Genomic DNA, 17,240 nt, shown 5'->3' on the forward strand with positions numbered 1-17,240 from the left:
AGCTCAGAGCAGGAACACTTTTCTGCCCGGAGGATTGAAGGCTGGTTTTCTCTACTTTTTAAAGCTGTCGGTGTGGTGGAGGGAAGGCATGAGGCACAGTTATTAGCTCTCCTGGCTTTTGAAAGAGAGCAAATTGGGCAGTGAGTGGTGGGACGGGGAAATAAAACATGTAAAAGGACAAGAGATTAAAGCTTTTGGGAGCAGTGCTAACGGAGCGGTCTGCTACAGGAGAAAAACTTCAGTTTCCAGAAGGGAAAGCGAACGGGTTGGAAAATGCACTCCAAAGCCCCAACTTTGAATCCCCTCTGCTGCTGCCTCCAGTTTGCTACGAGAGTAACTTCTAAAGAGCCTATTCAAACTGGGCATTCAAGACCTTGTCTCCTCTGCTGCTGACACCTTGTGCTCACCACCGTTGCAGTGTCTCCGGCTTTTCTTTGTCAAGCTCAGCGGTTTGTCACAAGTCACTGTGTAATCATGTGGAAACCTTGATTGCAAGTGGAGCTTCCCCCTCCCTCTCTTCTGACAAACCCCAAACCCCCGCTTTGCGTATATCTATATGTTTCTAAAACACATGCAGGATAATGAAGTGCCTGGATGAAATGGATGGGAAAGTTAAGGTTTATTTGTTTCACAGACTGGTTATGAACACTAAATAAATGATGGATTGGAGAGAATTGTAAGTACATCCCCACATCTTTTACACTGTTTGTTCCTGATATTGATTCACCGCAGTTGTCTCTGTAAATCAACATCATGTTTACCATCAGTCTATATATATATATATATATATATATATATATATATATATATATATATATATATATATATATATAATAGTATATATATATATATATATATATAAAATCTAAGTCTATTTAAGTTCTATTCAGTAAAAACACAGTTTCTGCTAAACCCCTCAGGAATCTTTCAAAAAGAGGGAGAGGGGAGGGGCAAAGATATTATGAATATGTGCAGATCAAAAGGTGTTTTCAGAAAAAACTGTTGATGCCTTCAACCTTTTAATGATCAAAGCAATGCTGATAGCTAAGTTGATGCCGTTTGTGTCACTAAACAGGTGGATATGTCTAGAAAGCAACGGATCAAACTGTGGATTTCTAAATATATCTATGCTTTTCTGCACGTTCTGTGATCAAAGAGACCTATGTCGACAGCTAAGTGTGCAAGCAGGCCAATGACAAGCACATCTTTTTACCGTTAATGCCTTTATACATCAACAGCATCAGAATGCAATATATCGGTACCTCAGGTAGAGTTTCTTTAATTTTTTTTTTTTTTTTTTTTTTTTTTTTATGTGTCTATGTAGTCTGAAGAAGCACTGGCACTGCTGGCTGTTAAAGAAGCAATGGTATAACTACAGTAGTGGTATTTATTTAGTCTGTCTGAAAAGGCTAAATGAACAGTCCCCTCTCTGTTTGGTGTTTACACCAGGTTCACTAATTAGTAGATTAGGTTATGGGGGATTTTTGGCTTTTAGTTGTATTTGTGTGTGTTATTAATGAATGTGTGTGTTTCAGGCACATAAGCTTTCTGTGGGAATGCTTTGTCTGCATGAGTGAGCACTAGATGTGCAAATGCAGCCCTTGCACGCCCCGCTTCCTTTCACAAACCCTTCCCCTGGGAAGCGCCTCCTGTACACTTTATGGAAGTAATAATTATTTCATCAGGGGGTCATGTATTTCTTGATTATGCCTTTTGCACAGCTTCAGGGGTGGAAGGAGGGTGTCTGGCAGGACCGTGAAGTTCAAATTGCTGAACGGGACGCTAATGAGCCAGCTAAGGTTTTCCAGTATGCAAACGGAAACACACCCAGCTACTCTGTCAGGAGTCTAGCCAGCCACACGTCCTGTCAGCCTGTACGTTTCTCCGCCACACTCTAGAACTGCCTCAATGGCATGGAGTCATTTAATATGCCAAAAATGGCAAACAGAACATGTAAAAAATCCTGCTACACTCCACCTTGATTATACGTCGGTGGAAAAATAATTGAAAATAACAAAATGTTTATTTGTGCTGAAGCTAATTTTAAATATGCAATATTAGGAAATTATTAAAGGGCATTTTCCTTTTAAATATCCAGTTTCATTCTCTTTTACAGCATTATAGAGCACTATAGCAGGCCAACCATTAAATCAGAGATTCAAAATGCAGTAAACATCCTGCTACTGTAGACGGGTGACACCAGAAAAACTGGAGCAGAGCAAAATAAAAAAGAAAAAAAGTAGGGTACCAGAGTACTATCTAGAGAGAAGACTAATTATGTATTTATTTGTTTAATTAATGTTCTCTCTTGGTTTGACCCTTATTAGATGCAACATACTGTTCCCAATACAATTGTACCAGTACAATGCCATCTCTCAACTTCTTAATCACTATGTGCTCGTCAAGGCTGCTGGTAGTCTGTTGCATCAGTGTAATCTGCAACAGTTCAGCAGAATTAGTCTGGGCTATGCTTTTTCACAAGCCAGCTAAAGATTCAGGTCCATTCTGTGGTTGTCTACATTTCTTCGTTCAGAGATGCCAAAGTGTAGATGTATGTTTTCTTAGAAAGCAATTCTCACATTGCGTATGTCTTTATTAGTACAACTCTGGCACTGTGTATTCCTAGGTAATGTTAAAGTCGATAAGGGTTGAAGTTTTCTGAGTCAGTTATGCAGACACTTGAAATATATATTCTATTAATAGAGGGAGACATGCCTTATCTGCCCTCAGCTGTATGAAGAAATGTCATTTATTGTGAATGGGTCACCCTGGAGATTAGAGTATATCACTTTTCAAAACTTTATCGCCCATTCATTCCAACTGGCCTCGCTGGCAACAGGAAGTTTTTTTTTTGTTTTGTTGGTATGTCTTAGATTTGGGACCACAGCTGCTACAACAATTTAAGAAAAGTTGCAGCCTAATTGAAACCCCACTCTGAAAGAAATGTGTGTTTGTATCTGCCCATTTTATATTTATATGTACATGTTATCTTTTGGATAAAATTTGATTAGAATGAAGTGAGCTAATTTGTAAAACAGGCTGCATGACAACAAACAGCTGTTGTGATGATGTGAATGATGTTAGATGTTTGCTTGAGGTATAAGCATTTTAAGCATGCATTTTGCACTGTGTAATGTATACTGGATATGTGTGCTATTTTTAAAATCTGATGTATTATTTAACATTATTTATAAAGACTTGCAATGTCATTTAGGTATGTTTCATGCTGTGATATTTTTATAAGTTAATAAATTGTGTGCTTGTCTTTTTAAATAAAAAAAAAAAACTGTTTATGAAAGAAAGATCGATAATGCTTTTCCGTTTATACACTCAAGCTCTGTGTCAGAGGAACATGATATCCACTCTTTATTCTTCTGTGTGCTTCTAAAGGACTCAAAAAAGCTGAGGCCGTGACTGCTTTTGGTTCTGTTCGTTCCATCTGTGCGAGACGTCATTTTTGGCAGAAATCCAAGCAGACTCGGCCAATCCTGTTGATGAAATAGAATGAAATAAGCACGGCACGGAACTGCTTTACCTTGCAAAGCAATCAATCTTGTTGTGGTTGCTAGGTTACATGTTGCCTGATGTTGTGTCATTCTTACTGTTGCTAAGGTATGTGATGCCGTAAGTGAGCGAGTGTGTGTGTGTACGACAGAGATGCCATCTTAACCGTGTATGTCAAAGCAACAATAAACAAGCTCCATGATTAAGATACAAACGCACTTCCTTTTTTCGTCTTCCTTTGTACAATATAACAAGTACCATAGAACAATACTGGTTTATATTTTATGCATTTTAAATAATATAATGTGTTAACAGTAATGGGGCTTGACAGTAATGCCTACCCAGACATGTCAACCATCACATGTCACTGATTGTGTCTCTTGGAGTTGTATAAGCGAGTGGCCTATGAAACAAAGCTGAAGGACTCTGGCTGCTCAAACTGCAAGAGATAATGTTGTATTTACAAGAAGATACGTGCTACACATGACGTATTAAGTTATTATAGATCATACAAATAAAGATTGTACACAGGAATAGCTTTAAAACCCCCAAATATATTTTGACGTGAAATGGTTCAGTCCAGAAATCAACCGACCATGTCCAATAGTGTGTGTAGGCCTATAGGGGCTGTGTCTTGGAGAGACGAGTATTTTTTTAAAATTTGTACATTTTTTTAAACGTGCAACTGGAGAAACTTTACACCAGTAGCATTAAGGGGTTAAATGTATTTGACCTTGTTCAGATTGTAGCAATTTTAATTTATTGCTTTTGTATTTCTGCGTGTGTGTGTTTATTGTTTTTATTTATTTTATTCTTGAACATTGGAATTAGGTGTGGTGGTCTATTCAAGGGATGACATTTGCACACGGGATAAGATGTACCATATTGATTTATTTTAAATCAAATTAGCCAGGGGGACCTTTTGTTAGTATTTTAGTTCTTTTGTATTTTAGTCCCACCATCCCTCTCTCTGAAGGTAGTTTTTAAGGTCTCTTGTTTTGTTTTTTGTACAGGGCGGCACAGAAGCTGAACCTGTCTTCAAAGCGAAAGAAGCATCACCCACCATTGCCTCACTCCCAGGAGCCCTCAGTCTACCCAACCAGCTTCAGTGGAATTCTACAGCTGTCCCCTCCCCCTGCACCGCCATGCCTTCTGAGAGCTGTGTCGAAGGTCAAGGACAACCCAGGAATGGGAAAGGTATGCAGAGGAATTGCTTCTTCATATTCTATTGTATGTTGGTAGCAGAGAACATGCCTAACTGGCTGAAAATATGCTAATTGGACAACCACAGGCGACATTCAACATTCAAACAATTTTTTGGGGTAGATTTTCCCCAATTCCCCATTGACCTTGCGATTGTGATAATCAATTAAAAAGAAATGTGGAGCCACATTAATACAACATTGAAAGGGGGCACATGATGATATAATCACCTTCATTCCCCACTCCATGTCAGCCTTTTTCATACTATTTCGTTTTACTGAATCATCATTCAGCTGTCATGTACAAGACGTTGCAACTTCTTCAGACTGGTTGGTTAAAAGGTGCTGCTGTTTAGGCAAACCAAGGGGATTTACAAACTACACATGACAGCAGTGTATTGAATAGCCAGTGGGACACACCTCTGGACTGTATGAAAAGGATACAAAATAGGCTATGAAGCTTTTTCACCATAAGATTGTCGGTTTGAGTCCATCAATAGTCACTGACAAAGTAATGTTTAGTTCTGGTGGTCTCAGCCCAGTGCCTAGTGGAAGAGCTTTAAGGATGGTCATGTAATTCCTTGGTCTCTAGAAAGGACCCTCAAGGAAAGTGTACATGGTCCCAGCCTGTGTAATATCTGTTCTGTGGGAGAATGAAGGACTTCATTCTCCAGTGTCACTATTCATCACAAATAGACATACACTGCAATGACAATGCAACAGGGTGGTGCCTAATGCCGCTATGCTGGGCCAATTTAATTTTTCCTGCGGTATTAAACCAACCCAGCTCTGATTTGCATATGGAAAGTGAACAGAAGCAAATGCAACATTAAAATGACATGAATTAGAAGTAGTTCATTGAACACATGGTGTGTAGAGCACATCTTTATTACTGTTAAAGAAGAGGGGATGTGTGTTCAGGTCTGTCTGCAACATGAGGGACAGTTCAGCTTCATAGCTGCAATGGAGATGGATTGGAGTGTGCTGGATGTTCTCACAGCAGAAGGACCTTGTCTAACTGAGGCAGTGCACATAATTAAACCTTTCCAGACTGACGGGTAATCGTTCACCCTCTAGATGATGGTCATAGTTCTTTCTTGGCATCTGTATGTTGGCATTTAATACCTGGGTTTGTGAAGATCAGAATTGGCATCACAGACATAAAGATAAAACTGATAAGTCAAGTAGTCAAACGTTTCGGTTAGTGTGTGAACGTCAGTGTTTAAAGACACGACAGGCTACTGAATTGACAGTGTCTTGCATTTAATATGGAGTAGGCAATTTGCCTATTCTAAAAAAAAATAAATAATTAAAAAATAAAAAAGCAGTAACTTTCAACAGTGGGCATGTGCAGGCAAGGATAATGTCAACCTATGATTCTCAACTTAAACAAACACTTAGAGCTTCAGAGTTGTTTTCTTTTTAAATGTAATCATGTTAACTGAGGTGGAATAGGTTTACTGTACATTCTGATAGATTCAGTACCTTGGCAAATGTATCGGTTATTTATTGTTGTTTGTCCTGGTGTAACCTGAGCACTGAAACGCGTCCCAGTTTGTCAGCACTTTGCTGAGGGCATGGCCCCTTTTTGCTTTGAATTTTACAACTTTGTCTGTACTGAATTAACATTGCTGCATGAAGAATTTGGAATGCTCGTGGAAAGCACAGCAGGTAATGAAATTGTGCTTTATCCTGTAGCATCGTATGTCTAGCATTGTAAAGGACTGCATTACAGAAAGAAAAATGGCTCCGCCTTTTGTTCGAACTTCTTTTTACTCCCTCTACATCTCCCGGCCTGACAAATGTTTAGATCCTAACAGATTGATTACATTGTGCATTATATCATGCTTTCATACGTCGTTCATTTATAACAGCTTGCTTGCTTGTTCCCCATAGCAGGAAACCATAGGCATTGCATTGCATACAGCTTTTCAAGTGTGCTGGGCAGTCTTGGAAAGAAAATTAAAATGCCCAGAAGATACAGGCAAGAGATTGCAGTTTTTATTGAATCCTGTCTCCCCCCCCCCCCCCCCCCCCCCCCCCCCCCCCCCCCCCCCCCCCCCCCCTAGTCTAGATAATGTCATTAAGTCTTGCTTACAGGAAATATTCGCTAACTTTGATGGCTGTCCACATTCTCTTTTTCTGTTTTACTGAGCTTCATTATTCTTGGACATTACATGTGCTAAAGTACCTTGCTGAGGGTGATAGAGTAGTTATTTTTGCCAGAGAAGTCTTTATCTCTTTATGGCTTTGAAATTTAGTGCTAGTTTTTTGGCCTTAGCAAAACTCACTTCACCAAAGTTCACCAAATCTGTATGCTTATTTAATCACTTCTGTTATTGGTGGGGAAACAAAAGGGTGAAGAGGGCATGTGATCAATTATGTGATCTGCGACTGCCTTAAAGCAGTGTGCCATCGGATTGCCATGGAGTGTTGAACACAGTTTGTGCTTTATGAAGACATTGATTGGGCAGATGTGAGAGTAAAATAATTATTTTAACAATTGCTGTTATTATCTGTGCATAAATCCCAAATCATTTAGATGTAAAACAGTCCTTCCTTTGTAGAATGAAGCAAATGAAACTTGTATGCTCTCTAAATGGTAAAATAGAGCCGCCACCATGTGAATCTCAAACAAAATGGTTGTGAGGTCTCTGTCTGGACGTGTTTAGATTTAATGTTAATGGTGTACAGGGAGTCATAGCTGAAACAGCCATTTTTTATATTAACTTTGGAAAGAACTTTGAGTTCACTTTCTGACATTAATGTGCTATGTAAGATAATTAATCACACATTGCAGTGTTAGTGGAGACATCTCTGCCCTTGTGTGCTAGCTAAGCTGGATCCTAATTCAGCTGAAGTACTATTAAAGCCTGCAGACAGTTGTATTCTGCAAAGTGCTACACAGGTCTCTAATTCAAGCTTGCTTCCTGGAAAGCCGTTTCTTTCCTATAAAGCTCTTGTTTAGATTTTGTCAAGCAGCGAGATGATCTGCCAAAACTGTCCTGCGGAAGATGCAGAGAACAGCAGTCTTCAACAATTTAAATACAGCCAAGCTTAAAATAGAACTGCTTCACACAAGGTCTGACAATCCAGTATTTCCAATACGTAAACATATCTATTGTAGTGATGTATCATTACTGCACTATGCAGTGTTGCACAAAACCCAGTTGCACAGTCACCATAGACATGCAGTGCACATTGCCACATAACATTTGCTGTTGGTTGGTGTTATCCAAGATAGGGTTTAGACTCGTCACGCAGAAAGTTACCTCATTGTGTAAGCTGCAGCAGTCGTCTAAATGTAGTCATTATAAATAAAACAAGGGCAGAAGTGAAGAGTATTCTCTATATAGAAAATGTTATCCATGTCCATATTGTACATATGAAGTTTGCATTATTTAGTTAATATACTATACAGTAGCGTCCTGCGTGTTTTAAGCTGTTGTTGGCACTGTTTGAAAGAACGTTTGGTTAGAAAGAAGCTGAAACTGAAGCCAAAATTATTATTTGATTTTATTTTTTTTCTGTCTTTAACTGGTTTTGCGTACCACACATGTTGCTGTTTTGGATAACTGCCATGGAAAATGTACACTCCTACTGCCAGTATTAACTTAGCAGACCACAAACTGTATTTCAATTATTTCTCTAGAACCTGTAAACTAAAACTACTTAGGAATGAACATACATCTGTGGTGTTCTTTTGCATTTTCTAGATATCACCTGCCTAGTGCCTGTCTTCTCCACATTTAGTTAGAAATATGACAGTCTGGTTTTAAAAGTACACAATTTAGAATGGCAGAGTTGCGCTTTGTGGGGGTTGAGGGACTGTAATAGGGAGGTGGTTTTTAATTGGAACTGTCCAGAATAGACACAATACTCAAAGCATAGTCAAAAATATATTGTGCAGCATTATGAAAAGGAAAGAGGTAAATGCCAAAGATAACGATGATTAATTTGAAGCACAGACTCCCTTTTGATAAAGTGTCTGTTACACTCTGGGGTACATGTGTACAGGTTTATATTAGTCTGACATAGTTCACACTAAGCGAGGGGTAGAAACAATCTGTCAAGCTCTTATATCCGAAAAAAAAAAAAAGTTGCCTGGTATTTGTTACTTTGAAAGTTAATTTAGGAGGAGTCGTTTGCTACCACAGACGTGTATATATAGGAACAAGCTTAAATGTGGTGGTAAAAGTAGTTTGTCAGGCATATGTTTGTGTCAGTCATTATACTACCCCTAGAAATGAAAAAGGAGTTTACAATGAGCTCTAGGAATGCCGTGTTAGAATTATATTAAATCCAGACATGGGATCAGCCCTGGATTTGTAACAATATAGATTAAATACAATGTATGTATATAGATGAAAGAATGGGCTTTTTTGACTTGAGACAACTGTAAAAAAAAAAAAGGGAAATAAACATATCTATTGCCTGATATCAGGGTGACTATGACAGGTATTTTAATTGTGTTTTCAACCTGAAGCCCTTTGTTATCCAAGATTGCATTTCTTATCACTTTGGCTGCTCCCGCTGGGCTGTTTGTAGTTATTGCAAAGGAAACGAGGACGACCGCATCCGAGTGGCTCTCTTGATAAAAACACAGATTAGTTAAAGGCCTTTACCTGACATTTGACAACGTTTTAATGGCTCTCCACGCATTCCTCATGGCAGCAGTTAAGTCGAGTAGGGATACAAGACATGCAAAAGAATTAAAACCTCTAATAAATGTTAAGACGTGTATAAAGCACAGCACTATGAAAGTGGATTTAGAAACTTCTTCAGGCAACTTTGCCCTTCAAAACTGAAGCTGGGTGGTCCTAGTCGGCAAACCACAAACTGGAAGGCCTGCTGTGTTGAATTCTTTGGGGGTGAGTGGCAGATCGAATGACCTGTAAAGCAGTGTCAGGCTTCCTGTATAAATAATACATATATAGTGGAGAAATTCAGTTTATGTTAAAGTGGGTGTAAATGGATATAGCTGGTAAAAACGGGACAACTTTACTTTGCTCAGGGCCCTATATTTCAAAGGTCTGCTAAACATGTTTGCGGCCACCTATCATGTAACAGCTTATGCTTTAGATGACATCTGTCACATAAGCGTTTCATAGAACTAAGTACGCTTAGCATAACCACACAGGCAGAACAAGTTTACACCAGTGGCAGTGATGAAAAGTTCAACTGCATTAACCTCAATTAGTGCTTTCCAATTAGTTCCTGCTTGTAATTGCATCATGAAAAGGGTCTAGGAGTGCAGTAGTTTCTTTACAACTCAGATGGCACAGTGTAGGAGGAATAGAGAAAATAAAGGTGCAGCGCACAATTATTGTACCATGGGAAACAGTGATTTCAAATGTCAGCTTTACTTGCCAAACTGTATAAAACATGTAAATCCTGTTAGTTTTAGTTTTTCAAACAGTACTTAAGTAAATAAATAATAACCTTGAATATCTAAAATAAATAAATAAAGGAAATAAAGAAAAATGTACTCGGCAGTAATGTGTTTTTTTTTTTTTTTTTTGTTTTTCCCAGCAAATTGTTGTGGGTTATTGCTTACTTAACTGTGACTTAATATTTTTCATGGCAAAGTAAATGCCGTAGAATTGAACATTTTCGTTGCAGAAAATACATTTGTCTCTGTAGCTTTTAGGACATTTTTGTACAAATTTCAATGGAGACTATCTAATGGTATTCCTTATTGGAAACAGCTGTTTCATTTTCTAAGCCAGTCTTTTCAAATTTGTGTCAGTCGCCACTCGCCAAACAAACCAGGTTTGCTTTATTAACAACAACAACAACAACATTAAAAATCAGAAATAAGCAAACCAACTCTGCAGAAACACTTGTTACACTATGTTTCTCCAGCACAAGCTACGAGTTCACCTTCTTGTACTCTCATTGAAGACATGCATTGAAATTCTGCCTCTAGCAAACTATTGTAGTTCTGGAACTGCCAAGAAACTTTAAATCTTTGAAAGCCTTATTCCAACGGTTTAGAATAATGACTTGATTCCAGCTTGTTAGATAATGCTCTGTGTTCATTAAACCATGTTTTTAGTTTATGCATTGTAGCACTTTTTTGGGAGCAATGCTTGTATTAGTATGGTTAGCAAAACTGACACAGTGCTGTAGTGCCTGCTGTGGTGAGAGGATTGCATATTAACATAACCACAAAGTACTTGAGCAGCTCCAAATATATCTCCAGACAAAGTTTTGACGGTCTGAACCTGTGTTAAGCTTGTTAAACAAGCTATCCTATATAATAACAGGAAGGAAATTAGTAATCAGACCTGGGCTATTACTACTTTATATGGTGAATCACTTAAAGTTTCCTCCTATAAATATTTTAAGTATATGGATTGATGAGCATCTTACATTTAATTATCACTTTGATAAAGTGCTTTCAAAAATAGGACCTAATCTAGGTTTACTTTATAGGAATAAGAAGTTGTTGTTTTTCCTCAGGCTAGCAGATTAAAGTTAGTGACTGTTTTGGACCATGGTGATTATCTATCAATTTGCTTCCAAGCAGTCTCTGCAAATATTGGATGTAATGTATAATTCATGGTGCTGTTTTGTTTGTGTCCTTTTTTGACATATCTTTGCCAGATGTATAAAATATTTCTCATTGACAAAGTGAAGGCTTTATCACTGGTATTGCTTCGTTTTTAAAGTTATTAAAGGCATGGTTCCTGATTATCTTAGTACTTTGGTCAAAAAGGTCAATACTGGCTGTAGTTTGCGATCTCATGATTCTGATAGTTTGGTAGTGGCTTTTTCTTATCGATTCCCAAAAAACTTGGAATTGAATTTGATAACCATTCATTTTCTGGTTATAAAGAATGGATTCGAGATTTGCTTAAAACTCCTTGCCATGGCTTTTCTTTTAGTCCACATTGAAAGGAAAGAAAAAAACCGCTGTATTACTGCTCCTTCGTGTATTTGTTGTTGTTGTCTAAGGCTGGACCACACGAATATTAATTGTGGTGTTTTATGTGTGATTGTGGCTGTATATGACAGGACCCCGTTGTAAATGAGGCATTGGCCTCAATGAGTTAGTTTCCTGTATAAATAAATAAATAAACAAGGTGTTCATTGCTGTGTCTGCCATCTTGATTTTCAGGTAAAGGTGATGGTGCGCATATGCCCCTCTCAAGGAGCGCATGACACGTCAGAATCCATGTCTTTCCTGAAGGTGGACCCTCGCAAGAAACAGCTAACTCTTTACGACCCTTTGGCAAATGGACACTCAAACTCAGGACACAGACGAGCTGTTGTTGCTGCCCCAAAGATGTTCACGTTTGATGCAGTTTTCACCCAGGATGCTTCACAAGTAAGTGAAAGAAAGAAAGAACAGGTGCAGTCAAAACTAATTTTAACATCCACTCGTGGAAAAGTGAGAATAAGGCATTTAACAAGGGAAGTGTGGCTGGGCTGAACAGTTGGCCATTGTCTCTCAATTATTTAATTCTTCAATGTATTTAGGGTTAAGGAGAAAAAAATTAAGTTTTTTTTGTAGACAAAAGTATGATTCAAGCTGTGCATATGAGACACAAGTATATGCACAATCACCTGTTTACATTACCTTTTGAGAAGGGATTACCTTAATTGAAACAAGCCCCAGCTGGCATGCTGTGAGCCTCTGAAATGTTAAACAAATATTGCATCTATTATCTCTTTCTTGGCTATAGACCTGAGAGATACCTTTGAATTAAAATCCTTCCTTGCTCAAAGCAACCAAAAAAAGGTTTAGTGTATACCAGATTTATTATTTATTTATTATTTGTTTATTTATTTATTTTTAAGAATTCTGCACTGTTGTCTTTTTTGTTTTGGATGCCAAGAGTCTCATTTTCCCTGTCTGTATTATTCTCTTAGGCAGAGGTGTGCTCAGGAACAGTAGCAGAAGTCATTCAGTCTGTTGTGAACGGTGCAGATGGCTGCATATTCTGCTTCGGTCATGTCAAGCTTGGTGAGCTCTTAAATTTGTTACAGTTAATTACGATGTCAGCCTGATAATTACATGCTGTCAGTTACTGGAACAATAAAGCTGTAGTGTGTGTGTGTGTGTGTGTGTGTGTGGATTAGCATTCTCTCTTTTAATTGGCTTTGGAAACTTAACATATTGTGCATCCGGAAAGAAACAGGCTTCAGGTATTCAGTTCCCAACGTTGAAATTAGAAAAAGCTTTTCACTTGGAATGCATTCATATAGACATGGGTGATATTAGTTCCATTCCCCATCTCTATGTAAGGTAAAAAGAAAAAAAAAAAAAGATGAAATAAAAATGAGTACAAATGCACTGTTTCAATAACCCCCGTACAGTGCACCTGAGGTGCTTTAATTGTGCTGCTTGTCAAGGACTTATTTGGATCAGACATTTTTAGCAAGCCTCCAAAATATGTTCTCTTTTAGTTAGCTTTATTTTTAAACTAATACCCAATGCTTAGAGTATGAAGCAGGATTCAGTAAGCTTTAGAACTATTTACTTTGCTACAAACATCTTGGCACTTGAAATAAAAATAGTTATAGTAAGCATTACTGTGTGTTTAACTAATGACATCATTAGGAGTCACAAGAGGGGACTAAAAGGTGTACTTTGTACTTTCACTTTCCCTCGCGAGTGTTTTAACCTGAAGAACCATTAGTGGAGCGCTATATTGCCACAATTAATTTTGAACAAACACTGCACAGTGGCGTGATAAGATCACACACTGGCACTGCAGTAGATTATCAGCATGTTTGGGTTCGCACCACTGTGCTACTGTTGTACTGCAAGTCACAATATGAACATGCTACTGCTGAGGTATCATTCTATCAGTGGCTGCTACCATTGACCCATAGTGCAGGCTCATTGAGGTCTTTGTGCCTAAATTCCTGCCCAAGCTGTGTACTGGAGCAAACTCACAGAGCAGAAGGGCTGTCATGCTTTCAATTCAGCTGTTGGGTTTCAGTTGTTCTTCATGGGTAAACTAAACCTGTTTAAGGACAAGGAGAAGCTCTGCACATTTTTTGAACCTAATTGGCTGTAGCACCTGCTTGCTGTTTATACACATACACAGTAATTATGCCTCGCTGATCCAGGATTTAGATAATCCTATGTAGTTACTTTGAATACAATCTCATTACAGACGATTGGTACATGAGATGAGATCTCTAAAGAGGGCATTTTGGAAACCATTTCTTGACCATTTGTTAATGGAGGAATCTTGGTATCCTCCACTTGGCATGATCATGAAACACAAACATATATAGACAAATATAGACACATATTTGGTGTGTACGTTTTCTAAGGTTTTTGGTGCAATTGACAATATGCATGGATTATCAGTAGAAATTTGATATTGGCATTAAATAGCAGTGACACCAGAGTATTGTTCATAGATTCGTTTAATGTATTTCGATTTTTCTTTTACTGCCTTAAATAGAATGACTGTATTTGTATTATTGTAATATACTGTGAGGGGACACCACAACCGTTTTACGTCCTGGTGAAAGTGTTGCTATTTTATATATATATATATATATATATATATATATATATATATATATATATATATATATATATATATATATATATATATATATATATATATATATATATATCTATATCTATTAATTTTCTTTTCTTATACCCAGCAGTATGTATTTTACTATGTGATTATACTAACTTCCATTTCTTTCCCTCCACGCTTCCTCAGGAAAAACGTTTACTATGATCGGGAGAGATAACTCCACTCAGAACCTGGGGATTGTCCCTTGTGCGATATCCTGGCTCTTCAAGCTGATCAACGAACGCAAGGAGAAGATGGGCACACGCTTCTCAGTCCGGGTGTCGGCGGTGGAGATCTGTGGCAAGGATGAGATTCTCAAGGATCTGCTCTCGGACGTGGCCAGTGGCAGCCTCCAGGATGGGCAGTCTCCGGGGGTCTACCTCCGGGAGGATCCCATCTGTGGAACCCAGGTACCTCCGTCAGCCTCAGCTTAAGGCATTTTTAATATCTTCCCTGGTAACACATTTTGCATTTTGAACCTTTGCTATGCCCAAAGCAAATTGCTATCTTGGAGTAAAAAAACTATTAAAGTTAAATTTGTTTATAAAGTCCTCTGAAAGGCCTTTATATACAGGTGATTTAATGTTGGAATATAGGAATCACATTGGTCATTATAGCCAAGTGATAAAAAGCAAGCTGGACTTTCTTTAGCAACATGTCTTTAGCATACATTTCTATTCACTTTGGTAACTGTTTTGAAGGTTTTACTGTATTTTGTTCAGTATACGGGACTCAACAATGAATTAGTAAGGAATTGTAAAAAAACATGAATTAACACAAAACCTGCATTCCAAAGTGAGGATCTGGAGTGGTCATATGGAATATTGTAAAAAAACAAACAAAAAAACCACACACACACAAATTTATTAGGTAGAACATAATGTGTTACTTTTTTTGTTTTGCTGTTTGGCATCCTGGCAAGGAAAATAAATCCATATTCTAGCCTAAGCTTCTTTTATCCAAGCCTGCCTTCTCACAAGACCATCCCCCCACTAAACATACAGTAAGCGAGCTCCAGTTATAATATTTTCTTCATCTTCCTCTTGAATTTTAACAAACTAGGAAGTATACTGCCTGTGCTTTTCCATTACCTTTGGTAGTCCCTCTCCCTCTGTGTGCATATTTTGTTTCTCTGATTGCCCAAGAGACCTAATCTAATGGGCTTGAAATGTGTGCCTGGATCCAATTAGTCAAAGAGACTTCTCCCCCCCACAGCTCCAGAATCAAAGCGAGCTGAGGGCCCCCACTGCAGAGAAGGCTGCCTTCTTCCTTGATGCAGCAATTGCTGCACGGAGCACCAGCAAGCCAGACTGTGATGAGGAGGAGAGGAGGAACTCCCACATGCTCTTCACCCTGCACATCTATCAGTACCGCATGGAGAAAAGTGGCAAGGGAGGAAGTAAGTATTTTTTTTTTTTGCCTGAGTATAATTTGGTTCTGTTCATAACCCAAAGAGTATACCATTGAGCCAGGATAGATGGAGAATACTTGTGTGCATCACTTTCAGAGAGTGTGTGAATGCAAGAACAACATTTGAAATGAATGTTTTTGTTTTTGATCATTTAGTGTTGTTGTTATTAATGTACTGCATTGTACAAGTTATGTGAGTGCTGGTCATCTTGTGATATTTCGCTTTGTCTAAACCACCCAAAGTGAATGTTATGACCTGAAATTTCAAGTGTTTTTTGAGCTGAGCGAGCCCTTTTGATAATTTATTGGATTGTACAAGGCATGAAGTATTTTTACCAATTCAATGCTGTACATTCAGTCTAACATTGAAAATGAATTAGGCAAGCTTCTGTAGTTTTGATTTTTTTTCAAAGCCTTGCCAACAGTAGGAACTGTGCAGCTTTAGAAAAACTTCTAGAGAAATGGTTTGCCTTTTTTCTGTCTCCCTCTTGTCAATGACTGAATTAAGTAAGAGCAGTCTCAAAGTGATTTGAAGTGACCTGTTTTACCTGGGCAGAAATATAATACCATGTCTGTTAGTAAATTTTTTTATCAAATTGTCTTTATTTATATATAGATCTATAACATTAAACACACTTTGAGCTAGCGGTAAGAGAATATGAAACATTTCAAGCACAGAGCTAAGAACTGTGATTCAGCATCAATATTTACAAAGCCAGTAGGTCAGGTACCTTCAATGTGCTTGTGGGCTGGTGGAACACAGCATTCAGAATTTGGAACTAGAACTGCTTGTCTGTTTTAACTAAACAATGCAAGCTAGATGAATAACCACCACATCTGTGTTTACAAAGGAAGCACTTACAAGTTCATGAAGCCTGCATTCAATAATGATTTGAGAAACTGCACTGATTATTTATTATATCCACACGCACATACACACAAGCCCTCGCTTGCAGAGGACTGTGTTTAGAACCACACTAACATGGATTCACCTAATATGTATTAGTCCCTATATTCTCATTTGACTACAGTACAAAACTGCAAAATAATTGCATGATTTAGACAAATTAATAAAGCTGTTTTTTTTTTTTTTTTTTTTTTGTGTTACAAGATTTCTTTTACACCAACAGATCTGACATTTAATAAGACTCTGCTGGTAACTGCATTTAGCCCATCATTAATATTTAACTCTGGTTGTGCCCTTGCTGAATTCATTATGGCTGTCAGGTGAATAAGCGCAAATGGCTAATGAGGCTTGTGCCCACTTGCTTTGAATGGTTTATGTGTGTGTGTGTGGAGACAAACCAGCTTTAAAAACCTGTGGTTGAGAAATTTTAATATATCCTTTTTTGAATAGAGAATGTTAATGTAACACAGAATAAAAGACTAGAGTAAATACTTGGAAAATATATCCCCATTGTGGAAACGTGTCATTTGCTATTTAAACCATCATATATATTTTTTATAAAAAGGACAACGCTGACTTAGTATTTATATTTTAATATGTATTTCATTCAAACTTTAATAGTAAAAACAAGAAAAAAATGCATACTGTTTATTGCTGGGTTTA

The 17,240-nt window shown here is 37.9% G+C and overlaps 1 protein-coding gene across 7 annotated transcripts in view; it reads left to right on the forward strand.

Annotated features, from left to right (window-relative positions):
* LOC121329894 (kinesin-like protein KIF26A) overlaps nucleotides 1–17,240 on the forward strand; it is a 124,389-nt gene that overhangs the window by 91,700 nt on the left and 15,449 nt on the right. For 5 of the 7 annotated variants that reach the window (XM_041275887.1, XM_041275885.1, XM_041275886.1 and 2 more), the window contains 5 exons: nucleotides 4,518–4,701; nucleotides 11,830–12,039; nucleotides 12,585–12,678; nucleotides 14,408–14,670; nucleotides 15,476–15,659. In XM_041275887.1, the coding sequence (XP_041131821.1) occupies nucleotides 4,518–4,701; nucleotides 11,830–12,039; nucleotides 12,585–12,678; nucleotides 14,408–14,670; nucleotides 15,476–15,659 (935 nt within the window). Of the gene's footprint in view, nucleotides 1–24; nucleotides 677–4,517; nucleotides 4,702–11,829; nucleotides 12,040–12,584; nucleotides 12,679–14,407; nucleotides 14,671–15,475; nucleotides 15,660–17,240 lie in introns of those variants that run through there. The other 2 variants (XM_041275891.1, XM_041275892.1) reach the window with 1 other exon arrangement.

This window comes from Polyodon spathula, chromosome 17 (assembly GCF_017654505.1).
Source record: "Polyodon spathula isolate WHYD16114869_AA chromosome 17, ASM1765450v1, whole genome shotgun sequence".
NCBI classification, from domain to species: Eukaryota; Metazoa; Chordata; class Actinopteri; order Acipenseriformes; family Polyodontidae; genus Polyodon; species Polyodon spathula.